The sequence below is a fragment of the Calliopsis andreniformis genome, chromosome 12 (genome assembly GCF_051401765.1).
Source record: "Calliopsis andreniformis isolate RMS-2024a chromosome 12, iyCalAndr_principal, whole genome shotgun sequence".
Taxonomy (NCBI): domain Eukaryota; kingdom Metazoa; phylum Arthropoda; class Insecta; order Hymenoptera; family Andrenidae; genus Calliopsis; species Calliopsis andreniformis.
Window position 1 is genome coordinate 6030595 of NC_135073.1, and position 27899 is coordinate 6058493.

The 27899-nt window shown below is 39.4% G+C and overlaps 1 protein-coding gene across 6 annotated transcripts in view; it reads left to right on the forward strand.

The window, feature by feature from the left end:
- The window catches only part of Cut (homeobox protein, cut), a 122471-nt gene extending 98286 nt beyond the window's left edge, over nucleotides 1–24185 (forward strand). For 3 of the 6 annotated variants that reach the window (XM_076388751.1, XM_076388750.1, XM_076388752.1), the window contains exons 4-9: nucleotides 8924–9242; nucleotides 11043–12281; nucleotides 20106–20460; nucleotides 20639–21296; nucleotides 21777–22050; nucleotides 22353–24185. In XM_076388751.1, the coding sequence (XP_076244866.1) occupies nucleotides 8924–9242; nucleotides 11043–12281; nucleotides 20106–20460; nucleotides 20639–21296; nucleotides 21777–22050; nucleotides 22353–24043 (4536 nt within the window). In that variant the 3' untranslated portion in view covers nucleotides 24044–24185. The remainder of the gene's footprint in view (nucleotides 1–8923; nucleotides 9243–11042; nucleotides 12282–20105; nucleotides 20461–20638; nucleotides 21297–21776; nucleotides 22051–22352) is intronic. The other 3 variants (XM_076388755.1, XM_076388756.1, XM_076388753.1) reach the window with 3 other exon arrangements.
- Nucleotides 24186–27899: the final 3714 nt, after the last annotated feature.

Here is a 27899-nt window from a genome sequence, read left to right on the forward strand (position 1 = left end):
GACTGACTAATTTTAAAAACAATACTGATCGAAGGACTCAAAGAATCTTTGACAGCACGAAGAAGCTCAAGAATGGAGGAAACAATAATGAGAAAATAACGCAGCACTGAGAAGAGAAATTGTTCCTAGACGCGAAACAAAACAATCGTCTTAACAACAAAGAGGACAACGGCAGAAATAAAACAGAAAGTGTATCGTGGAGCGCGAGGGCAAGAGAGAAAGGCCATAAGAGCGCGAGTAAAGATAAACGAGAGAAAGACAAAAGAGAGGGAGAGAACTACCACTCTATAGAAATGGTTTCGGCAAAGAGTGCCCTCGCTGGTGCTCGCTCGTAATAAGCATAAATCCTCGAAGGCTTATCTAGCGGCGCCCAGAAGAACGCTAAAATAAAATATCATACATTCTGCCTTCTACCCTTCGCGCCAGGCTACGCGTTACGACTGCCACCCCTTCCGCCCCTTATCCGTTCGCTTTGCGCCTCTACCCACGGCATTCGCTCTTCCTCCTTCCACTCCCGTGGACACCTCCACGACGAAATTCTCGTCATGAATGTTCCAATCCTCATTGAAAAAGGAGACAGAAGAGGGAAACGATGAAGAAGGGGGGAAAGGGGGAGGGGGCGAGCGCGTGGGACATTTTGGATGATAGAGGACTGAAAGGGAAATAGATGGAAAGCAGAAGAAAAGAATAAGAGAATAGATAGCTTAGTATGCATATACATGTAATACAGGCACAGAGGGAATGAAGATCGATCAGACTGTCGGAAGTGAAACAAAAAAATCCACTATTGGCTTTGGCTTAATAGCTTAGAGCAGTGGTTTGACAGCTGAATGATCCGGGTTCAAATCCTGGGACAATAATAATCCAATTGGTTGATTTCTTCTTCTCTAATAGCATACCTAATAACGAAGATAGAAATAATCAAAGATAGGTTCAAGTTTGAAGGACATATGATGGCAATACACTGCGTCTAAATGTTTTCTATAACGTTTAAAAGAGAACTCTTATCTTCTAGGACAAATAGCTGTCCATTTTCAGATTCACCGCTCCTAGTCGCTAATTAGGTACTGTTCAACAACACGAGAAAAGTACTGCTTCCCAGAAGTGGGTCAACAAAAACAAAAATTGAAAAAAGAAATTCTCATTCGAACCGGAACCCATAGGAAACGTGCCTGAACAAATTCGATAATTAGCTAAAGTTCGATCGAGGATCAGTGAAAAGCGGCAGTCAAACGAATCCCTTTGGCCGAGGAAAGTGAAGGAGGGTAAAAAAAGATGGTCCGGGGTCAGGGGTGGATTTTTGTGCGCGTCGATGCAGCGCTAGATGTCGGCCAAAGGCACGTAGTCGGTGTAATGAGGCGAGATACATTCGTCGGGGGTGGCCCCGCTAAAAGGGGGAAGAGGGGGGTTGGCGGCAGCGGCTGCTGGAGAAGCTCTGCTGCCCGATGACTGGGGGTGGGACGGAGGGAAAGGGTTGAGCTCGAAGCCCGATCAGTCATTAGACAAGTGGGTATTCACATATATCGAGTTGTAAAATCGATAGGGGTGTCCGTTAGCCGTGTATCCTGTAAGGAGACGATGGTGGGGGATGAGATGCGAGGCGATAGGGGCTGGGTGAGGGTGAACGGGGGCGGCAGAGAAGGAGGGAGGAAGGGACAAGCCAGGGAAACGGGGCTCTTCGCCTCCGACATCAGACGGACGAAGACAGAACGCAACCCCTTTGCCTCTTCCCTCCCCCCGTGCTTCCCCTTCGACCCCTTTTGTTGCTTCGCCATCCACCCCCTGCCACCGCACGTATCCAGTCCTTGCATATTAATCCTGCCCATAATTCCCACTTCCCAGTTTGGGCAACCCTTCGGCTCCGGCTACCTCGCCACCCCCGTCGAGAGAGCGAAAGGGAATCAGAATAAGCAAGGGAAAGAGGAGCCGGTCGGGAGTGGGTTCGCGAAGGGGGGAGGGAAAGGGATAGCCGTCTCCTATCGATTGGGCTTTCTTTCCGAGCCCAGGCTTTTAATTGGCATTCTCCCATGGAGAGAAAAGGAGAGAACCTCCGGAGATTCTCTAATCCCCACCTCTGGAGGAACGCTGCCGCGTTACCTATGAAGAGGTGAACTGCCCGCGATCTTTCCTGCGCGCTGGAAAAATTCGAGACCGCGATCACGCGATTTCGACCAAGAAAGATTCGGTAACCCTATAACGTTTGCTTCGAGTATAAGCTCCTTTAGAAGGTCTTCATCTGTAATAATTATGATCTAGATGAAATTCACGATCTTACATATGTAAGAGAAATTGTGTCATACGAAACTAATGAGCTTCAATTACTAATATGTGTACCTATTCAGGATCTAACATTACTAGATAACGTGTCGCAAAATACGTTTATCTAGAATTGACTAAAATATTCCATATTTTCTTACACAGTCACAAATGGAGTAACCGTATATTCTGAATATCCTGTAAATACGCGTACAGATATATGTACGTAAAAACGTATCATTATTGTTGTTCTCAGCAGCGTCGAACAAACAGCAAAAAAGCTTTTGTAGCATTAACCACTCCGTAACTCGTGTCATCCTTGGAGCAAAGAAAGACAAAAGTTGCGGAGGCATGGGAGCTCTCGCGCGGCCATAACGATCCCTCCCAGCGCATCATTGGTGGACAAGCAACGAAAATTAATACGCGAGGCAACCACCGGCCTCCTTGCGCGCACCCCCCGCGTGCCGTCGCGCACACGTACTCGTTTCCACGGTCACGTATGTGTGCACGTACACGCGCATCTCCGCGCGCGCGCCACCTAAGTGCCAGCGAGCGAGGGCAACGTGTACGTGAAGATTGATTATACCGCGGGAGAAAATGTGATCAATAGCTCGACAAACAAAGGTCCCTCGGACGTCCGTATGTATATAATGCAAATAGCAAAAATCACGGTGTTTCTGAAGATGAAGGGGGCGGTTGGGAGCAGAGGAAGGGTTGAAGAAGATGATCGACGGTCAAGAAACAATGGCTGAGCGGCTACTTAGAGTCCTTTGATAGCTTGACGCTTTCCCCTTTTTTAGAAAGTCTCCCCCTTCTAGCTGCCGCCTTTTCTCCCCCTGTTCAACTTCTCGCCCCAAACGCGCTTGAATTTCCTTCGATTTGCATACGATTGGGTATTCGAACTCACCTTCGAACAGTGGCGTTCACCACTCCCCCCGACAATCGATCAAGCCCTCGGTTGTTTTTACTCCAGTAACACACCTCGGTCAACACCTTCGTGGCCACTGACATGGTGCCTTTGGCTTGTCCCGTTAACGAGGGTTGCTTCTTCTATTGATGACATTGTTCTCAGAATAGGAGGAACCCTCAACTATGAAACTAGGGGTTGGGAAATAGGGAGAGATAAAGAAATACAGCGTGATTAAATATATAAGTCTTTTTAGTAAAAAAAACTAATATGAGGGAACAGTGAAAGTAGTATGTACAGGTCTTTAGAAAGGCCAAAAGAATTATAAATATTCTTTAAGTATGAATATCTTACCTCTTGAAGAATATAAAGAGAAAAAAGACTAATGAATGTAGCGAGAATCCTTAATAAGAGAAAATATTTATAATGAAAATAGTGAAGAACATTCTTTCATATAAAAAATAACTAGAAAAAGCAAAGAAGCGTAAAATGAGAAAAATGAGCCATGTATCACAATCTCTTCCTCTTTCTGACAAATAGGAAAAGAATATAGGGATGAGAAAGAGAAACGAGACAAGTGAGGGATGCAACACAATAGTTATAACCTTTTCTCTTCCTCTTCCACTAGTTTCTACAGCATCGTTAATCTTTCCCGATTTTTTTACGAACTCCTTTCCATACACTCAAAATTTTTCCACAATTTCCCCGAAATTCATGACATCGATTTCCGAATCTCCTTTTTATGGACTTCATCTCCGAGTTCGTATCTACCATTAGCGCAGCGCATCTAGACAGATCGAATGATGCAAATACAGAGCAGGAAAGAAAAATTTACGACCTCCGGTTCGCAGAATATCCCTATTCAGTAGCGACGTCATAGACTAGCCCGAGAGATCTGGGGCAAGATCGAAATTCAATATGAAGAGCAACGCGCGCGGCTGCGGCTTTTTACGAACGACTCCGAGACATTAAATTTAACGAATCCACGGACGAAAGGTAGTCGTTGATATTATCGATGCTCAGCCCGAATGTCTCGATTTCTAGTTGTGTAACAGTCGAGTTCAGCTTTCAGTGGCTGTCCACTAAATTCTTACAATAGCCGCGTGCCAGCCAAGTTTAATTGCTCGTAGTCTAGTGGATCAACTGAATACCTATAGCAGTCAAATTGAGTTTCTCCTAACGCTATAGGCCAATCGGGTGTTTACTAGCCTGATAATCGAATTCAATTTCTAAAAACGTGTTATTTGTTCTGGTCTTTTTAATACATGTACAAGTCTTAATGGATTTCTAAACGTAAGTGAGCCTAACAATCTATTTATTTGTACAAGCAATAAAAATTCATAAGTATTAGGTATATTGTAGATACTTTCCAATACCTTAATATTATTAAAAATGTCATTCTAAGGCGTCATCTTCTTGTTTTATATTACTGAGAAAGTTATTAATTTTTATAGCAAATGTTATTACTTAGTGGAGAAATATCCTGCGTCGTCTTTCAAGAAAAATTTCATTTATGATGAATAGATTATGAAGAAAGATTCATGGTGTCGATCATAAGGTACTCACGCAGTACGATCGAGAGTATCAGTTCACTGTTAATTCCAACTGTCCTTCCTCTTAAGCCTCACTTGCGAAACGATAACCTAACCCATCGCTAATGGCGGACATTATTACGAGCAACTTCGAGAACTTACCCCTTCCCATCACTGTGTCTGCCCATTTCCGCATGTATAGAATGTCGATGAGTACTTATCCGTAACCCACCCTTCGTGGTGTGATCGAAACGCATGGTGAAGCGACTCGAAGCTATGAGCCGTGTATCGATTGCGAATGAAGTATAGGAGACAAGAAGCTTACAACAGACAACTGCTCTTGATAAATAAATTAAGAATAAGAACACTATTATCAGGGGTCCTCCCTCACATGTTAAGTCGAAGGCCTTAGGAGGTAGAAAATGATCAAATTGGATTGGTTTATCCCGAAATATTCTTCATTAAGTAGAATTAGTCTGAGTATTGAGGACATTAGATATACCTACCTACAAATGTAAATGCTTTAAAGAAAGATCATGAACTTCTTTGAACTATTAATTACCAACTTATATGTATCTATTGATTTTTATTTCTAATTGAAAATAGAGTTTAATTTTGTATTAAAATTATACCTCCTTAAAGTTTGAATAATTCATTAATAGACTGAACATATGTATAAAAATTCATATTGAAAATAGGAATAAAGTAATTCTATATTAATTTATTTATAAGCATAATTAACGAAATGGAACCTAATTAGAGCTTTGTTTCACCCTCTGAATATAACTGTACATTTAATTTCTCCTGAATGCATCCACAAGTTCATTCACAAGAATATTTTGTGATCGATAAAGCGAATCGCTTTAATTCGAGAAACAAGAATTTTCTATATCATATTTGTAATTAAATATCTCGGAACACGAAATATGTAATCGTATTTGCCGTGTAACCAAACAAAAAAATAAGGGAGGAAAATAGAAAAGAAAACCGAGCAGCGTGGTATTTGTCAAACAGCATCGAAAAAAGCTTCGGTTTTTTTGTAAATCCGCGGCTCATCTTGTCGGGAAGCCGTCGAAGCACGCCGGAGGCGTGAATTCCGCGAAATTGAAGCTTTGCTCTCGTAAATTAACCCTCGGTGGAAAAAAGGACGACGCCCCACCGGAGGAAAAACAATTGATACGATCTCTCGTTCGCATCATGCCGTTGCACCGTGCAAAACGCATTCAGCTTTAAAATCGTTCCCCTCTGCTGCCACTGTTACCGGCTTTTACCTCCCCTGAGCCACCCTTCGCGCGCTTCCGACCCCCTCCGCGTGCCGATATTTTCGTACGGTCGAGTCGGCTGCGTAACACGTGGATGGATTCCAACTCGGGAACTTTCGAGCATTTACGATCCATCGCGATTGATCGCTTCAACGACGATCATCCACCTCCTGACCCTCTCCCTTGCTGTTCACACCGTTCACTCGAGGAACCATCTTCCTGGGAAATGAAAAAATATTGGAATAATCGGTTCTCATCGATGGCACGCGCCCTCTCGTCTCTAGAGCTCCTTCTTTGTTCAAGGGGGTAAAATGGGCTAATTGTTGGTATCGATGGAGGCGTTGAAGTAAAATATCGCATACCCATGATCTTCCGGATGTTAGTTTTGAGTATATGGACATAATTTGTCGTATCGGGTTAGTTTTTTTTCGTTGGAAGAAAAAATATGGAAAATAATTATTAAATATTCATTTTATAAACTTAAGTTTGAGATTAATACTGTTACATTCATTAAGATTTATTTTGGGTTAATTGTTTTTCAACGGCGTACCTAATTTTTGAGTGCTGGTTTCTGTTAAGGTTTTCAAGAGAAACCTATTAGAGTTAGAAGTAAGTCCATGAGAAAAAATTATCTGTTCATTAATATTTCAATTAATCACCTGATCCTAAGTGTGATAAGTCAATAAATTTAAATTAGAAGTACAGTATTAAATAATTAAATTAAATATTACTATCCATTCATTAATAACAAAAAAATCATCGGATGTAATTACTGTACCATAAAAAAATACCTTACCATTATTAAATTTATTAGTCTTATTGGTACGTGCATAAAATCATTATTTTCACATTAATTCCTTGAATATTCACGAATTACATTAAGTACAAATTTATTTCTTTTTTCTTTTTCTTCCCTTGCGTGAAATAAAAGACAATATATCTGTCATTCTCAACAAAATAATCGAACATTCATCGCACCAGGTTTCAGCCCTGAAAATTTTATCTAAAGTGTACTGGAATGAACGGTATCGTTGTTTGGTTGGATTTCCATGCAATTCGCGATCGCTATCGGGGACGTGTCGACATTTTTTGATTCTATCACAGCGCAATGTATTCTTTCGTTGCGAGATTGAGTTTCAACGGCGTTTGCAAAATTTTATAATTCTCGAGTCTCGTGTATCTCACTTGAGGGTATTTATTAAGGAACGATAACGATTATTTTCGCGATATGTTTTAAAGTTTAATGAAAGTTTATGTTTCAACGAATATTGTAAAACGAAGGAAGAAAAGTTGGTAAATACTTTAATATTACAAAATGCTGCAAAAATGCATACTTTACTGCGTTGTGGAATTGGAACACATTGAGAACCTTCATACGTTTGGATGCGCTGCGAACGATGCTCATATATGGATCTACCGTTTCCATGTGAAGGTATTTTAGCGAAAAGCAATTCTTCCAATCGCGGACGCTGGCGCAAACAATTGAAAATCGCGTGAAAGCGGACGCCGTGGAAAGAGCGCGATCGGTCGCGAGTTATGTTTGAATCTCCCAACGAACGAGTCGACATGTAATTTTACTGCCCAATAAATTTATACTTTTATACCTCTTACAAATTGCAGTTTCATAGATACTGCATGCTATGTACACAAAATTCTTTTTTTGCATAATCCTACGTTAGCATCTTTTCTGATTTGTTTTTTATCCTTTCTCAATCGATAGGTGGAAAAAATGTACTTTGATCATCCTTCTTATTTCTTTTAAGTCTGTCGCTATACATTATTCCAATTCTGTGCATTAATTCGTTTTAATTCATTCTCCTTATTTGTCAGCTTTCGTGTTTCTGACTTATCATTTACGTACTTTGCCACTCTACACTCTTTCCTTGCTTCCTTTCCTTCCTTTCCTTCTCGATTTCTTCTCTCTAACGTGATGAATTAAATTTGAACAGGAAAAGTTATTTTTATTTTTTGCTAAAAGATTACTTAACTTAGTAAAATTACAAAAACCAATGGTAGGTTGCAAAATCACAAAATAAATTATACAATTGACTTCCTTCATATGCGCGGAAGTGCTACATTTTACGTGCAGTTTCATCCCTTAGTAATTATAGTCGACACTGAATATAACATATTCAGTGTCGACTCAATTTAGTGTTATCCCCTAGCCGCTAAGTAACCAATATCGATTCCGCACAATCGATTCGATAAAATTAACAAAGAGCTTCTATTAAGCTCCTTACCCGTTGATAAACGAGCTTCCCGAAGCGAAGAGGCGGAATGGGAAATCGTAAATGCGATTCTATATTTGTATCGACGGTAATGTAATTATGGTTCGTATTCGATTTCATGACAACCCAGGAACGGGTACCGATACAGTGATATTTCGTCTAATTACTGGTAATCTGTCTGTTTCATTTTATTGATACTCCTGAGAATTGATTAATAAATATGAATGTCAGACTTACCAGAGTAATTGAGAAACAACTAGGGATTCGATTTTCGAAGAATTGATAGCTGTCTTCAGCTTTTAAAATGATCAGACTCTGCAAGCATTTTCACAGAAGATCATTCAACGTTGTTATTAAAAGTGCTTATTATTCAGCTAACTTAGAAATTGAAAATTGCAGAATTCATGGATGGAATTCACCTAATTAGGATGATTTTCGATGATTCAAATATTAAACCCTGTACCTGTAGCTACAACCCACAAGTCACATTTTTAAAGAATTGAAGTTTATGCCTTAATTAGAGTCCTCAAAATAAAATTTGTATCTTTAACAAAAAAAAATCAGAATAAAAGAATTTTTTTCTTAAAAGATAGAAATATAATAAGACACTGGTCAATAATATAGAATTGAGGTTCAAACCTTCAAACCTCAAAAAATTGTTACTTTAGAATCACAGATACACACTTCGTGTTCCATTACAAACAAATTTCAGCTTAAAGAACGACTGTTTGTTTTCAGATCAGTCAGCTGGTGGAGGAAGTGTCCAGGTTACAACAAAGCCTGCAGCGTCTCCAGGAGACGAGTGCACAGGCGACGGCACGGCTCGAGGAGGAACTCGAGGCGCGCAGACAGCACATCAGCCGACTGGAGAGCAAGCTGGAACGACAGAGGGACTATGACGATCTGAAACGCGAGATAAACGCGTTGAGGTCGGTCGATCTTTCGCAGATCCCGACCGGCGAGCCCGGCAAGAGCCTGGAGCACCTTCTAATGGAACGCTCGAAGGCGCTCCAACAGACTGAAAGCTTGAAGCCACCCAACACTCCGGACGCGCTCGGTAAGTTCGCCAAAATCAGTCTTCAAGCAGCATCAGACAGCGTGCAAGAATGTTTAGGAATCGATCTGTTCGCTTTTTCACGAACAAAAACGGTCGATGTTAGGACTGTCATACGATCTTTCAAAGAAATCGTCGCCATCCGCTTTAGATCAGGAATTGCTAGAGACAATCGTAAGATGTATCATTAAGACCCTTTTCTTAATGTTGCCACTGTTAATTCCTGCGCTAAAGCTCTGATCTTCGATCCCCGACTCTCTCTCTCTTCGAGGCTACGTCGAAGGATTCAATCAATTTAAAAAAGGACACGAGTCACGCAACGCGGACGCTTCTTGTAAAGAACGAGGGATGACTGAAGGAGCTTACCGAGAGAAAAGGAACGACAAAGTAACCCTCTGCTTACCGTTGTGTTTATACTTCTTTCTAACTTTGCATCTGTTCTCCTTCTCTGTCTCTTCCACTGTTCTTTGGCTAACCCCGTTTTCTAACATACTGTTATTCTCATTCTCCTAATTTTCTTTATCGCTATCACGCTTCTGACTTCTTCTTACACTGTACTCATCTCTTTTTCTGCCTGTTTCTCCGATACTCCTTGCTGCTTATTGTCAAACTGCACTTCTTTCGAGCCGCTCTCTCGCTGTTGGTGCGTACAGAAACGTACCCTTTGTAGGTGGTATAGTAACTTTAACTGCACGTTAACCAAGACCCATGCACTCCTTTACCAAAAACCGCGGATATTCCGATTATACCTTAGGCCTATATCTTGCGTCCACCACCATCTACGCTGGCTCGGACATGTGTTATCACGTACAAGCAAATTTGCGGATGATTGTCGCGATAGTTGCCCGAGGCAAACATGTGATCAAATCGAGAAACGAGAAATGAGAGAGCGAGAGAGAAGCCGCGTAATTACAGGCAGAGAAAGAACCCAAGAAGGCGTACCATCCCTTCCAGTTTTGCGACTTCTGATTGTCCTTCAGGGGACAAATCGTTTCCTTTTCACCACGAGCTTTTTTGTAAATCGGTTTGATATAATGGATTGTCCCACAGTCCTTGACGGAGTCATCGCGTCGTTCGATGAGAAGGATTACTCTTTCAAGGTTGAACGAGGAACAGTAAATATGTTTGAACGATATATCGTGACGTTTTTCCTCTCGTTGGGCCACGTCGTTCCTCGTTTACGTGGATTCATGTGACGAAGCATCGAAAAAGAGAGTCTCGGTCATCGTCTATCGTCCAAGAGGCTACGGAACGACTTAGGACACCCTGGGGGTTGCTGCAACAGAAGACGTGAACCGCAAGGCCCTTTCAAACGAAGAACTATGGTTCTTCGGGTAAAACTGGTATCCAGTGTACACTCACAAGTCTTCCAGTCTTTTCTTATCCTTATAACTTTTAACATAGTTGTTTGTGTCAAGTTAATGTACACTGAAGACCAGGCGTCAAACACCGTTAAAAACAGGTTACGACTTTAGTGAATAGCTTTTAGATGGAATCAGATATAAAATATAAAGGCTGATGATTATCAACTTTGGAACTATTAAATCTATGTAACACATTCCAAAAGTTGGATATCTGACCGCTTTTTTTATAAAAATAATGAATTACTCTAGCGACCTGCGCTCCAAAGACAATTGATATTCATCGAGTCTTAATTTTATGATTGATTCTATTAAAAAAAAGTACTCGTTCAAGTCGTAATCTCTTCTCACGCGTGTCATGTCTGAGAAGGCCTTTGGGTAATCGTCATCTGTGTTTGTGAGCTCGTGTTGACGCGGTCCCTTGTATTTTTGGTGGTTGCAGGTGGACTATCGTCACCCCTGCAGCGCGCCTCAACCGCCTCACCCCACGGGGTGGGGGGTGTACCACCTTCGTCCCTCGTGTCCTCCCAGCAACCACCTCCGCCACCTCCGGCAGCGATTTCCCTCCCTCCGCGTTCCACACCGACGCCCTCATCGGCCACCTCGACCACCTCCAACCTCCTTTTCCCACCTCCCCTCCAAAACGTGGAGACATTCGGCTCCTTCCTCGGCGAAGAAATCGTCGCCAACTGGAGGCGGACGTTGGAGAGGTCCATCATGAATCAGCAGCAGCAGCAGCAGCAACAACAGCAGCAGCAGCAACAACAACAGCAGCAGACAACAACGTTAAGTCATCTGTCGCAGCAACAGCAGCAACAGCTACAACAAGTTCAGCCTCTCATCGGTTTACACCCCCCAACCAGCACCACTAGCCTAAACCATCTTCCATCACCAACGGACCCATCGTCTAGCTCCAATACGCCAGCTAAATCAAACACTCCGTTAGGAACCACTCCACTGAGCTGTCTCGACGCAGCTGAAAAGGCTCCGACCCCTGTATCAGGCCACGAAACGCCTGCACCACCCACGCCATCGTCTACCACTGCGTTAACGTCGCCTCCTAGTTTTCAACCGCCCGCCAGCATGACTGAAACAACCACTTCGTCGACTTCTATCAATGGTGGTAGCATGGCAGCAGCGGTGCCTACAGCTCCACCGCCGAAAAGTCCGGCAGACCAGGAGTCTTGCCATAACAATAACAACAACAATAACAGCCATCACCTAACCAACAACAATATCGGAAGTTTAAGTGTGCTGGACACACTGAAGAGTCCGTTTCGCTTCGATGAAAGGACGCACCCATTCAGATTTGGCGATGAGTTTGGAGCTGCTGGGATGGCTGGCAGACTTGGCGAATCACTTATCCCGAAGGGGGACCCCATGGAGGCCAGACTGCAAGAAATGCTGCGTTACAATATGGATAAGTACGCGTCACAAAACTTGGACACGCTGCATATAGCCAGGAGAGTCAGAGAATTGTTGTCGATACACAATATTGGTCAAAGATTGTTCGCCAAATACGTTCTCGGGCTGAGCCAAGGAACTGTCAGCGAGTTGCTGAGTAAACCAAAGCCGTGGGACAAGCTGACGGAAAAAGGCCGCGACAGCTACAGGAAGATGCATGGTTGGGCTTGCGACGAGAACGCTGTAATGCTACTGAAATCCCTGATACCCAAGAAAGGTGAGTAATGAACTGTGTAACTCCAGTTCTCCCGCCTACGTTTTTGGACCACTTCTATCAAATGGTGAAGATGAAATGGTCGCGAGATGAAACGAGACTATGTAATAATACGGATGGTTTGATAGCTCGAGAGAAAATGTCCGCGTACTGTTTATCAGCAAGTCGAATGGTAAAAGTAATTTTGTTTGGTTCTACTTGGATCGATGAAAACGGTGGATCATCGGTCGGATTAATGACACAATGATTAATGGCTTGAAAATTTGGCTTGGTATTCAACCTGTTGATACCTCAGCTATACATTTAAAATAGATCGTTTCAGCTTCGCCGCTGATCAATCTACCACGTTTGACTCTTAAGAAATCTCTTCTGCCTCGCACTGCCAATAATCTGTCCTTGCGAACCACTAACACATAAGCTGTCAGTTAACTATTTTCGGCTGTCTAATACGGGTATTTACTGGTGTCTTTGTTTGGCCTAACTTCACCACGGAGGAGGACATGTAACACGCAAAAACCGGAAGTCGCATCCCTCTATGAAAGCTACAAAATCGTCTATTCATGTAGCTATGCGTTGGTGACATCGTGAGCTTTCCCTATCTTCTAAAACTACATTTAGAAATCGAGTAGGGCTTGATGAAAAGTGGACCATTGCGTCACAATAAACTTAAAGAATTATATGCTTTGAAAGTACTAAAGGGAAACAATTTCTAGGATCGTCACATTCTATAGGTTACATTTTTGGTTAAGGAAAATTGTAAATGCTGACGAAGTTAGGTTTCTAAGGAATTTCTAAGATCTAGTGAATGGTGCAACAGGCTGCTTCAACTCTCGTCTTTGTTTAGCACCACGTGTCTGCTAATTAACTGGACTATGTAATGTTATGATAAGTTCCGAACAATTTCAGTAATTGAAACTTCAATAATTGACACTACATATTACTTGCTTTCGTAAGTCTGAAACATAAAATAACTTCAGAACATCATTCTAACATATGAAAAAAAAGAAATTAGAAATTTGCATCCATTCTACATATTTAAAAAATAATTTACAGTTCCCCTAAACGATTCAAGAATCATAAGCTACTGTGTCTCACACAATTTAAATAAAAATAGGGACCAAATAGAGACTAATTGATTCTTTACTTCCAAAAAGAGACAAATTTTCTACAGTTTATAAACTATAACGCGAAGTTATAGATATCCATAGAATTTCGAAAGAGAATTACTCTTGTACTGATAATACAAATCATTCCTGAATATATGATTGCGTTATATCTCAATATTTGAAGGTCATGTTCGACAAATCACTATTCACTCTCTTCTTTTATCATCCTCTGTGACTGTTGATCGTTTCCGGTTCTCTGTAAATATTAATACCAATAAGAGAGGATGTCGGACAGAGCGTCATAATAGGCATCCGCGTCCGGCCCGCGAAAAATAAAACACGGGTATAAAATAATAATTTATAACCTTCCACACACTCCTAGCCCATCACCACTACGGTAGAAAGGAGGAGGCAACATGCAACAACGCATATGTTGTGCATCAATGGATTGTCGGTTTCCGTTAAACAATGATAATCATCTGTTGCGGGCAAAGAATAGGGAAAATATATAGGTGTACACGTGTACATGAAAAAAGAGAGGAATGACAAAGGAGAAGCCTAAAGTATTAATATGTACGCAAATTTTTTGACACTACTAATTCAATTATAAGCAGTTAGGGTCAATTTGAATATTTATTTTGGAAAAGAAAATTAAGACAATAATTTTTCTAAAAAAAAAGAAAATGAAGACAAAATTGTTTTTCTATGAAAAATATTGTAAATAATTCTGTAACTTTCTAAATAGCTTTATAGAAGGTCTTAAAGTAGTTTATTTATCCAGAACTTTATTTAAATACTCTATCAGAAATTCTGGTTAACCAGATTTATAAATGACATCTTTATGAATCTGTAAGAAGTGTAGAAATATCATATCCTACTTTTATATATACGTTGTCGATCTAATTAATTTCATATAATTTAAATTTAAAGAACAGACAATTGGATCTATACACATTTTCGTGAGCTATAAATGTAATTGATCAGATTATTAGCGCATTTGTGATGATATAATACGATATTTTTATATTTTACAAATACATTTTTAATATTCTACTTATTATATTAATATCGCGAATCTATTCTGAGGATTCTTTCGATTCTATGCAAACTACATGAATAAAGCCTCTCCTCGTCAAACCTTTACTATTGTATCATTTGAATTCATGTTTTTGGGATTCTTTACAAAAGTGTTAAGCTGTAGGTGCTATAACTAAAAGATAATTAAACTCGTAAAATGTGTGAAAAATTTGCTTTTGCGGTCTACTCTATAATTAAAGGTATGATTCTTTTTCTGTTCAATCGTAGCCATTTTTTTCAAAGAAATTCAGTTCAAACACTGTAAAACAATCGTCCTTTTCATTCTCATCGCTATGGCGATAATCTATGATCAAATACGGTTAATTTTAATTGTGAAAGCATATGTTGTTCGAATTGTCTGGAAATCAATGAAATTCTTTTTAATTCAACAACCCTTTGAAGTGTAGACCATTTACCGAAGCACGGATACGCGGATACGCCGTAACCATGGAAGTCTAATTGTCCGATTATAATTGTAAAATTGTTCTATTGCGTGGCTGAAAATATGCTTGTTATTTCCTCTTCGTCTGAAGGCCGAGTAAATAAATGGAATGTAAAATAACAGAGAACTAGAGCACAGCAGATTTGATCTTTAAACGAAAAATTAATTTATTTGATAAATTACAAAGATCATCAATATTATGATAAAATTCTGTTCGAACAATTACCTTGTAAAGGAACAAAAAACATTTTTAACGAAATACCAGATACCTATTCAAAATTTATTTTAGAAAGCTTCAGTTCGAAATTCGTACGAAAATAATTGAAGTGCTTCATTCGTAGCGTTCATTGACCCAATCTGTTAGAGATAGCGTTATCAAAGAACGATTATGATTTTAAAACAAGCTGAGAAACAAATGTTGAGACAAGGAAACTCGATAAAAGAATTCATTAACGATAATAGTGATTTTCACATTAAAACGGTGCTAAAGAATTATTCATATTTTTCCCACGCTTTCTGATTACTTTTCAGTCGGTTTGAATTTTCAGACATACAATAAGTTATAATGTTTCTTTTTTCTAATTGCATGCTTTAATTCCTCAATTGCGTGAAAACGTTGCGTACATAACGTCGGAGGATTAACTACTTGGAAACTTCGTATTGTTCTTACCACGTTCAGATACGAATCACACCAACCTGACTTCTCATCAGCATTCTTCATATTTCTCTATACAGTTTTTAATCAGAAGTATTACTCGTATTATATCAATATTTCCATAATCTTTCAAATTCAAAATCACAACGTTAACCCCTGAACTGTGGGTGGCTTTTATAGAAGTCACCAGTATCCTGCTATCTATCGCTTTCAAGCGAGATAGTGTAACATACCCACGACGATTGTTACTTCAAACGACGTTATATGAGTAACAATTTATGAATCACTAATATCTATATTACAAGAACGAATCGTTTTGAAAAACAATCCACGAGGAATTATTTTCTTTTTCGAAGAATTTTAGTTTCTACTCAAAAATACAGTAGGAACTTAATCTCTCCAATTTCGTCTGATCACAAACAGAACGTTTTCTCTTAGTCTCTTATGTCTTATTTCTCCCTCATAATTCAATCATATTTTCCTACATTTTGAAATATTCTCCATATGTTTATTCAAAATCAAGATCTAGATCTAAATTCTCATTTTCGACTTTTGACAATTTTGTCAGAAATAGATAGTATAAATTTACCATCAATTTTGTGCAAGATTTTCAAACTCTGTTTGCAAATGAAGAATCGATAAGAATTAAAATTGTTTTTTTTCGCGGAAACTCTTCATGACGGAGTTACTGAAACAACCTATTTTCCACAAGTCATCGAACAATGGTGGATGACGCAAAGAACACGTTCTCATAACAGTCGTGTGGCTTTTTAAGTCAACTTGTCGACAAGTTCCCACGAAATCGTTCTAAATCTTGTACCCAACTATTGTCAACGTTCGCCTTCCCCCCTCCTTGTGCTAAAAGAAGAACTAACACACCCCTGGGAACATGTATCGTGATAAATACGTATCGGACAAATTACTGTATGGGTATATTTCCCTTCACAGCGTGCCCATTGTCTTTACAAGCGCGATTGTCTTTCAACGATTTCTGCCATGTGGTTTTTCGATGCCTCAGTGTGATCTGAACGAACGGACGAACCGTGACGTTTCGTCATCCAAAAGGGGGAGTAAAGGTTGACAGAATTGCGCGCGCGCAATAGGGAGAAACAGTTCCTGCTGTTAACAGATACTTTGATTAAATTCTAATTAGTCTCGATGATTCACACTTCTATTAAAATATAAGAAAAGCAAAATGTTAGGTAACATTTAGAATGTTTTAGAGTTTTTTAGTTTTTGAAATGCTGGTAGTACTAACAATATTTAGAATAATTATAATTGTAGTATTTTAGATGATTAGAATATTTGCATTGTTTATAATATTCTGATCATTCCCAATGAGTAAACTCAAATGTTATTCACAGTTCAAAGTGCACTATAAAGAAAATGACGAAAATATTGACGGCAGTCGAGTATAAATCTTTATACATAAGCTGTCATTGCGTGATTCTTCATTAATGTACATTAATATTCTATTTGATGACGATAGAACAACATCGATTTGCAGAAAAAAAGTAATTTACTATGAGCAATACTGCTACCTGAACAAGAAACACATTTTTCACCGATGAAAACTTTACTACGTCTTTAAAAGCATAACACTAGAATGGACTACTTCAGAATATTTTTAACAGATCTTTCGAACCATCTAAAATTCTAGTTCCTCCAAAATTCAAAAAAATCTACAAAATCATTAGACCCATAAATTTTAATTACGAAAATCGAAATTGTAACTATCTCATTAGATCACCTAAATGCCGAGGTATTTCCAAAAAGGAACAACGAAATTTAATTGTAGCTGCTTCATGATTAAACGGTACTTTCATTAAAAGCTGATCAGCGGTCCCATGAAAATTCCAACTGTACGAATGTACCAAGAAGTTGGCGTAAGTTGAAGTTTCTTGGCACGAGTTCAAGCATCACGAGTAAATACACATACACGTGCACGTACACGTATACTATATACGGTGTTTCTACACCACCAAGCGAGCCTCGACCATCGTCATTGTCCTCGTAACATACCCGTCTGCACCCACCGTGCTGTCGATTTCTTGAAACATTCCTCCCTTGGTCGACCAATATTCTCGCAACGACTGCAACATCAGTTTCTTGGATCGTTGTCCACATTCCAATCTAAATGACCACTTAATTTTCTTCCCGTTTCGCTTCGTACGTGACATCCTATTATGTTTTCATTATATGAAAGGAATTACTGGAGCGAATTTCGAGTGAAACGATTGGGCTAAATGTAAATTCGTTTAATCGCATGGCTGAATTTCAAATTGATTTACCTATGAAAGATGAATGTGTAATGGTGCGAATGAACTTTGGAGTAGATTGAGTTTTTTCTTTATTTTTTAAATAGGAAGACCTAATGGATTTTAGCTGTTATTGAGTATTCATATGAAGTTATGTAAAAGAAAATAATTTATCATTTCGTATATATGTGCTATAGGATTGACGAACCAACATCTTAAAAAGCTTCCACTCACTTTGTTTCTTGAAGGAAACTGGCCTATTTCATTACTAAAGTTTAATATTATAGCTTTCGTTCGTAGAAAAATTGCAATTAATTCTGATTATATAATTACGAAAATACAAAATATTCTCATGTAGACTTAGTATAACTTTGCATTTGTAGATGACCTCTCATTGGCATTTTGTCAACATTTTTTTATCATTAATTTGATTTTTATTAATCTATTAAAGAATTTGAAAATTTGATTTCTTAATAAAATAACTCAAAATTTCTGTCTTATGTCAGAAAGACAGTCTACATATGACGGGAACAAAAATAAACTCAAGAAACAGTAAACTAAAATAATAAACTTGACGTAAACTATCATCTCAGTATGTGAATCATCAGTTAATGACAAAGAAAGGACATGTCAATCATGCCACCTAACCACGTCTGCCATAATGATTATGCGTGTCACCAATGCAGCGGCGTGAAGTCAGAATGACTTTATATCAGAATAACTTTTCCACCGTATATTTGTAATTTTATGTACATACAGCTAAAATTAGTTATAGTTTTTGAACTGAAACATCTGAAACTTTGTCATAAAAACATCGTACCATAATATCACATCTGACTAATCTAATTAATCATATGCAATCAGCGTATACGTAAATTTAATATTAATAAAAGATGTCATATAGAGAACAATTAAATTTATTACTTCAACGATTTTATAATTAAGTGCATATGAAATAGTAGAAAGTATTTATTTCATATTCTCTTTTCTTTCATCTATTGTACTACCACATTCCATATTAACAGAAATTCATATAGGTTCTCTTTTCGAAAGATAAAGATGAAAAATCTAATACATAATCTAATTTAATTAATTAAGGTACTAATTACAAGCATGTGAAATTTTACCAGTAAGCAAAAAGTAAGGTGTTGAGGATCCAATTATATACACAATTATATTAAGTCAATATTTATGAATCTCTATTTTGCAATGAGGACAGATAGGCAAGAACATCTGTAAAATGGGACCTAGCTCAACAACTCTTTGATTATACACATAATGAAAAATGTTTTTCATGTCTTTTCGAGAACTAAACAACGGTGATTCATGACCAACAAACTCACGAGTACAAAGAAGCAATCACAGACATGATCGATGGTACATTCGTCCGAATCTTACGACTAATTGGTCAATTAGACAGGAAACACGTAGGAGAACTGCATACTCTTGGCTTTACATGCAAGGGTGAGACGCCCTCCAGAAAAGGATATTTTAATTATCGTCGTCAGACTACGATTTGCCTTTAGAATCAAACGGTCTTATTGATTTTACGTTCCATTAATTTCCCTCACGTTCAATTGAACATGAAATTAACCACCGAAATAGTGATTAGACATCCAGGAACTAATATTTCTTCATTATCTAAAACCTGAAGGTTAAACAGTTTAAGATATGAAGAAAATTTACACCACTTATTGTTAGTAGATCGCAGATTTAGAGTTTCAGGGACACAGAATTCTAAACTTAATTTAACCATAGAAAACTGAAGCGAATTTAAATACCCAATTTTAATATCATAAAAGAAGTAAACCATTAAACGACGTTACCCTCTTTCCATCACAATGATAGTGTTTATTTTACGACAAAATCTCAACACATGGAAACTTCTGTCCTCTCTTAACCCTTTATATCTTGAAGATATTTTAAAGTACTTAAAATGCTATTGTATGTAATAAGCAGAATATAATTAAAACCGCTGGTAATACTTATAGATAATACTTCTTCATAGTTCTCTGAGGTATCACAATAAGTTAATGCCAATATTCAGAAATGAGAGTCTTATCTACGCCAAGATGAAAGTTCATAGATAGTATACAGAAATACTATTTTTATTCAATCAGTTCAGAATATAAAGGGTTAAACTGCCAAACGCAAGGTTATTCAGTGAGATCTAATTATAATTTATTTTACATTCAACTTATAATACTCATATGTTTTTTTTAAATAATACATATACCTTTAAGACCAAACCGAGTAAGAACGCACCCACAAGTTGTGTCTCACCCGTAGAGTATGTTTCAGGCAAGGAGCAGGGAATGCCAGCATTCGCGCGGGGACCACAGGAAGGTGGTCCGCCAGAAATGAGCGACGAACGGTTGGCGCACATCCTTTCGGAATCTGGTCACCTACAGATGAGGAGCGATCACGAAGTATCGAACGACGGAGATAGCAAAAGTCCGAGCAGGATCGGTTGTCCTAGCCCATTTAACAAAGACAGGCTTGATAGTCAGAACAGGAGACTGAAGAAGTACGAGAATGATGACATTCCGCAAGAGAAGGTAGTCAGAATTTATCAAGAAGAGTTGGCTAAGTTGATGGGCAGAAGAGTCGAAGATTTACGTGGACCACGAGAGTTCCCTTCCAGGTGAGTTTCAGGCATTTCGGAGGTAGAAGCATACCTACACTACATCGTATAGCTGCTCGTTTATGTCTAAAGCAGGTGAAACTAGGACTCGCTGTATTTTTGCTATTTATTTGCCCGATCCATAAACCTTCCTGATTGATCATTATTGAGGACAGCACGTGACCTCGACTAATTGCAGCGTGATATTTCCACACTTTTTCAGCGGCACCCAAGGTGGTCTCCAGGGTATGGAACGTACACAGGAGGACATTCGTCTGGCATTAGACGCGTACCACCGCGAGCTGCAGAAACTGAATGCCACCCCAGGTCAAAATCCTTCGCTGACTGCACTTCCAGGACTACCTGGCCTCCCTGGTCTCCTGGCTCTTCAGCAACAAGCCCTTCAACAGCATCACCTAGCCACGAACGGTGGCGGTGTCCAGGATTTGAGCCTGGGAAAAGTGGATCCCAGAAACAAAATAATAAACGGTGTCTCCGAAGAGGAGAAGGAGAAGATGGAAGAAGCTATGAGACACGCGGGAAGTGCGTTCTCGTTGGTGAGGCCGAAACAGGAGTCCACAGCGCCACAGTCCACGCCGAGTGGATCCAGTGCAAGTTCTCCGCTAGGAAATTCAATTCTGCCGCCCGCGATGACACCCAGTGAGGAATTCTCTAGTGCAGCGGCGGCTAGTCCTCTACAAAGGATGGCCTCTATCACGAATAGTCTGATCAGTCAACCGTCCACGCCTACTCATCACGCGGCCAACCAGAGGCCTCTGAAAGCGGTACTTCCTCCTATCACTCAGCAGCAATTCGACATGTACAATAACTTAAATACCGAGGATATCGTAAAGAGAGTAAGTAGAGAAATTCAAATTGAGTTTATGAGTTATTTGCTTTGTCTTTGTATGCTACGGCTACCTTCTTGAAATGTATTCAATTATAGTTACGATTTCTACCTCGGATATATCAAAACTATAACTATAACTGAGCAGTTGTGTACGTATTCCTATATATAAATCTGGAAAAATATTCAAAGTACTAAACACTTAATAATAATCAAGGTCATGCTAAAGACCGTAAAATATGCTAATTAATATTCAGTAACGCTTAAACATCATTTTGAAGGCTCTCTCCTAACTTATCTAATTAATCAATGAAAGAATAATTCGTACAGAGTAGATTCCTACTTAAGATAATTCTTGATAAAACAATAATGTTATACCGATAGCTAAACGTGGAAAAAATGCAATTTACATCTAAATACTTCAAACAGTAAAGAACACGGTGTACAAAACTCAAATGATGTTATTCATCCATAAAATTTCTTTGTCCAGGTAAAAGAACAGTTATCCCAGTACTCCATTTCTCAACGCCTCTTTGGTGAATCAGTGCTAGGACTCTCTCAGGGTTCAGTTTCTGATCTTCTGGCGCGTCCAAAACCGTGGCACATGCTCACGCAAAAAGGACGCGAACCGTTCATTAGGATGAAGATGTTTCTGGAGGACGACAATGCTGTGCACAAACTAGTGGCTAGCCAGTACAAGATCGCGCCAGAAAAACTGATGAGGACCGGCGGCTACGGTGGCCTGCCTCGTAAGTTTAACTCAGGTCAATATAGATGTTTTGTTATTTTACTAAACATATAGTTTGGGAGCTCGAAACTTTGTGTCAAATGCTGCTACGTAGATATGCCCTAGTAATTATAGTTATTTAAAATTATTATGTTATTAAAAGTATTAGATTGATTATGTAACTATTTAATAGAAGACAGTGACGAATGGAAATGTATGCTAATAAAAGCAGCGTTTAATGAAGCAACATTCTGATACTTGTCATGTCGAGCTTTCGGACTATAATGCACAGATTTCACGTATAGCATTCTTTAACGTTATTATTGTTTCATTTTACAGCTTGTGGGACGCCAATGAAGCCTATGCCTCCTACGAAACTTGTGCAAGAACAGCTCCAGAATGCCGCGAAAGCACAAGCAGCAGCACAGGCAGCTGCCCAGGCAGCAGCGCAGCATCAACAGGAAAATCAGATGCAACTTGGCCCGCCTCAACAGAGTCCCCAACACCCTCAACATCCGCAGCCACCGCCACCTATGATGCTCACGCCACCAGGTCCCCATCATCCTCACTCGCAACTTAGCATGCAGGAGTTGCAGAAAAAACAGCAGCAACAACAGCAGCAGCAAATTAATCTTCACTCTCCGCATCATCAAATGACTCCATCTCCTCTCCGTGGACTTCATCCACATATCTCTCCTAGTGTATATGAAATGGCTGCGCTAACGCAGGATCTCGACACGCAAACAATCACGACGAAGATCAAGGAAGCTCTGTTAGCCAATAATATCGGCCAGAAGATCTTTGGCGAGGCTGTGTTGGGTTTGTCGCAAGGATCCGTCAGTGAATTATTGAGCAAACCTAAGCCCTGGCACATGCTCAGCATAAAAGGTCGAGAACCTTTCATTCGAATGCAACTCTGGCTGTCAGACGCACACAATGTCGATCGATTGCAGGCACTGAAGAACGAACGAAGAGAAGCTAACAAAAGACGACGAAGCAGTGGTCCAGGTCACGATAACAGCTCGGACACCTCTAGCAATGACACAGCGGAGTTCTATCACGCGGCTTCGCCAGGTCCAGGCCCAGCTTCCGCTAAGAAGCAGCGAGTCCTTTTTTCTGAGGAGCAAAAGGAAGCCCTGAGGCTCGCATTCGCTCTTGACCCGTATCCTAATGTAGCCACTATCGAATTCCTCGCTAGCGAGCTGGCGTTGTCCTCCAGAACAATCACTAATTGGTTTCACAATCATCGGATGAGATTGAAACAGCAAACACCACACGGCCAACCGGAGCCACAATCACCTCGAGAACCTGGCCAACCATTCGACCCAGTTCAGTTTAGACTACTGTTGAACCAAAGACTACTTGAGATTCAAAAAGAGAGACTAGGCTTGGGTAACGTGCCTCTACCCTATTCTCCATACTTCAACCCGAATTTGGCTGCTTTAGTAGGGAATGCATTGAAAGAACAATGTTCAGGTTTAGACCTATCAATGAATGCGTTGAAGAGAGAACCAAATCAAGAATTCGAGGACGAAGATGTGGAGGATGCGATGAGCAACCTAGGTAGTGAAGATTCCGAAGGATCGGCGAGTAGTATAAAGAGGGAACCTACGGAAACACCTACGGCACCAACTCAAGTTAGATCCAATAGAAGGAAGCCTGCAGCTCCGCAGTGGGTGAACCCAGAGTGGCAGGAACCGCCCAGAACGGGTGACGAAGTGATTATTAACGGCGTTTGTGTGATGCAAACAGACGACTATGGGGTGAAGAGAGAAGCTGAGGAGACCATTAGGGTGGAACCAACACCTGTGCAGGACAGATACGAGGAAGACGCACAGAGTGACGTATCCTCTGTCTCTGGAAACAACGGCCAGGATCGGGATAGTCCTTTGCCTAGTCCGAAATCAGGTCAAAATAGTCCAGTGACATCGCCAAGACCACCCTCCACGCAACAGACGCAACAGTCCACAGAGGAGAGTCCCAAAGACAGTGTGGTGAAACACGAGCCAGAAGAAACGTGGGACTTCTAAAAGGTTCTTGTCCGCGAGACCGCTGAAACGTACCAAAACAATACTGCAGAGACGTGGTCCATTTCGACGGAGTGACTACGGCCTAGTTAAGTTGATAAACGTGAAAACCAGTCATAGGATTCGATCAGATCTGATTGGTCGAGTCCTGCCTACCATGAGGGCATTATCAATACGGAGGCATATACAAAGTAGGATACGTGAAACGAAAAAGCAAGACACGCCGATGTGCACGAACGTTTTCATCGCCGTGCGAAAGAACACTAGCGAGAGGCTGCTAAACAAGGGAAAATCGGAGCTCAATCAAAAGAACTCTTTTTCGTAACGTTGTCCCTGTGCGATACGAAATTAGTGTTGAGTGTGCACAGTTAGCATAGAACGGATTCGTATTATTTAGAAGACTGTGAAACGCGACGAGGTAACTCTAAGAAATTTAAAAAAAATGGGAGAGACCATCGTACATTTTACTCGAAATACGAAGAAACCCCGATCGCTTCCGTTTTTCGAGATATCGCTGAAATAAGGGAACAGAACTGAAACAAAGTGCAGGATCGACTGAAAAACGGAAAGGGCCCGGGTTCGTCAGAGTGCAATCTACGAGTAATCAGTTGTTAGATCGAATTATTATTGATTTTATCTAATTACGCGAAAAGATGAGCAATTAATAATTATTGCATAATTGTGATTCATGTTATTATATTGTTTGTATACATTTCTCCCATCCCCCACCCTCCTCCCGATAGTCGTTAAGCTGTTAATGTTATTAATACACTCCACTCTCCCAATTTACGTACCTTTTTTCGTCTGTTCCGTTAAAACGCGTCGTTTCTTCATCAACGAAAGAAAGAAAAAGAGTTAGAAAAATAGGGGAAACCCGTGAACTCTCGCTCTTTTTTCTGCTTATCGCTTGTCCAGTCGTTCATGAGAAGCAAGCATTAATCACCAAGGGGAAAATCTAAATCGAAGGACTCTGTTATTGCCAATATCATTCTATTAAACGTGATTTTCGTTTGCTATTCTCCAAACTGGCAAGCCGAAAAGTCTGTCCATTTCTGAAATATAATTCTTTGTTTTCCTAGTTTTCCGCATAGATAGATCAATAGATAGATAGATACAAAGAGAGAGGAAGAGAGAGTGTAAGAGGGTGGGAAAATGGGACAGTGAGAGTGAGAAGATGAGAGAAAGCGAGAATGACAGAAAAGAGAGAAAGGGTGAGAGGAAAAGTGAGAAAGAGCGAGAGAACGAGAGGGTGACGACGATCCGAAAATCGAAGTTATTAGTTACTATCACTATTACCGTATTACTAGATTTATGTTATCATTGCTATTTTATTATTATTATTATTATTATTGATTATATATTGTATTATTTTATTATCAATTCGAATTATTATTCGCGATAACGATACGGCTTGTGAAGCCAATGTGATAGAGCTTATATGCGATGATAAGATAAAAGGAAAAAGAATCTACGATTTTCGCAAGTTGAAGATGCTTCTGCATCTTTAAATCGGATGCTAAGGAGCCGAGAGCCATCGTAAGCTCGCATCCACGTTGTAAATAATTGTACAAAGAAGAAAAGAAAAGACTCGGTACATACGAGACATTACACGTATACACAGGCGATCTTGTATATTATATATACTTAATTACCACACTTAAAATTCTCTAATAGCGATATAACTTGAAACAAAATGTGGACGCACGTGCGACAGACTTAACGTCATGTTTTCAAGGAACGCGTAAACCAAGAGAAACTGAATGCATAGATAAATAGAGAATGGTAAAAAGTCTTTTTTTCAAACGAAAGTGCGGCGTTAAGACTGATGCGCATTTCGCGACGTTAAAAATGTATAATTTCGAGGAGAAAAAATTACCGTACGCTATGGCATGGCTGAAAGGAAGAAGCGAGAGGGTGATTGCACGTGCGCCTGTACGAAAGCAAAATAGGACAAAAAGAATTAATCCTCGATATTATCGAATCAAACTTGTATTTACCAGATTAAATTTTAATCTTCGATTAAATTCTAGTCCACAAGTTAAAATCGAAAGACGGCTAGAGGGAGTGAACGTGTGTTTGCCAGAGAGAAAGAGAGGGAGAGAATGTGTGAAAAAGGTAAATGCGTAAGAGAGCCAACCAGTGAGAGGAACACTTAAACAAAAAAAGGGCATTGCTAATCGAGAAACCAGTGATCCGACGTTCCGTTTATAAGCTTATGTTCTCTTTTTTTTTTTTTTTTCACGAAACCAGTATAAAATCGTACACGACACTATTATTATTTATCATCCCTAGCATCGAGTATCGCTATTATTAACGTCAACTTCATTATCTTTAACATTATTATTATATTAATTATCATTATTATTCTTATTATATCGTTAGTACGTCATGCTTATTTTATCATCATCGTTGCCCTCAATTCAATAACAACATCGGCTAATCGCACACGAGGATTTTTTGACGATCGCTAAGAGGTATCAATGACTGAACGACAGATGCAATAGGGTCGCCAACTTGTGTTTAGTCGATTGCCGTCGATTGCGCAGCTAAGCAAACGATGCAACTCGATTTTGTTTGCCCCTCCACCCCCATTTCTTCTTTCACATGGTTTCTTTTCTCTCTTGTTTCTCGAACAAGACGCAACGCGGTAATAGGTTCTTCTTGTAGATACCGTATAGATTCTAGATAGCGGATAGTTTTAATTATTTAAGCGGGAAACGGCTTTCTAGGCGAGTCTCGCTAATTTCGGGCGAGGATGTTTGTAATATATAGGAAGGAAAGAGGAGAGAAAAACGAGAGGTCGCGCAAGGACCACCGAAAGGAGGAAAATCATATCGTAAAACGTAATTAATATTTTACAGAATCGACGATAAAAGAGAAAAAAGAAAGAGAAGAAAAAAGACGTAAAATATACTGTAGATAGGCGATGTTCGGAAAAAGCTGTCGAGGCTCTCGAGTACGCGCAATACGCGTAGCAATGATCAAAAATTGAGGAAAAAAAGTGTGTTATTAACACGCCGTGGAGGGACATTTGTCATTCAGTAGTGAAAATAATTGTATTAAAATGAAGAAAAAGTGAACGAACGAGAAAGGTTTACCTAACGCGTAAAATAGTTTATTGATTTGTATTTCATTTCGAACTGTATCATAGCTTAAAAATTATCCTGTACATTACATACACACGTACCAAACACGTACACACACATGTGCGCGCGTGTGCACACAATACACACTTACAGAAACATTATTGTTTTAAATTGTACGTTTATTATGATGATGATTATTATTATTATTAATTATTATTATTAATATTATTATTATTATACAAAGCTACAAAAAGAAAATAAATAAGGTATACAAAGTATTGCAGATATATGAGAGAAATTTTATTTAGGTTTCAAATTTGTTAGATATCGTAACCTTAAGAGGCGTCAAACGTACATCTAAATCATTATCGTTACACAAACGAGGCAACTTCAACGATTCAGTTTTAACAACGTATTTCTCATGAAATGAAAATTTTAATTCTTTTTAAAAATTACTTTTTGTTGTATTTGGGATTAAATTTGTTGAATAATTTATAGACGAATGATAAAGCGCGAAAGTATACAAATTTGCAAATTTACACTCGATGTTTCGTACACCACGATTTACTGCTGTACAGACTAATTCCCCTTTGATAGTAAAACCAGATAAACAGTCTATACCAGTTTAGCGTTACACACGCAATAATACAATATAAACGCGATACAAATGAAAAATTCTCTTTACTGTATATACGTATATGATGATATTCATATCAGTGTCTCCTTTCAAGGATTTCTAAATTAAAAGAAATGTATTGAAAACTGCAAATGAT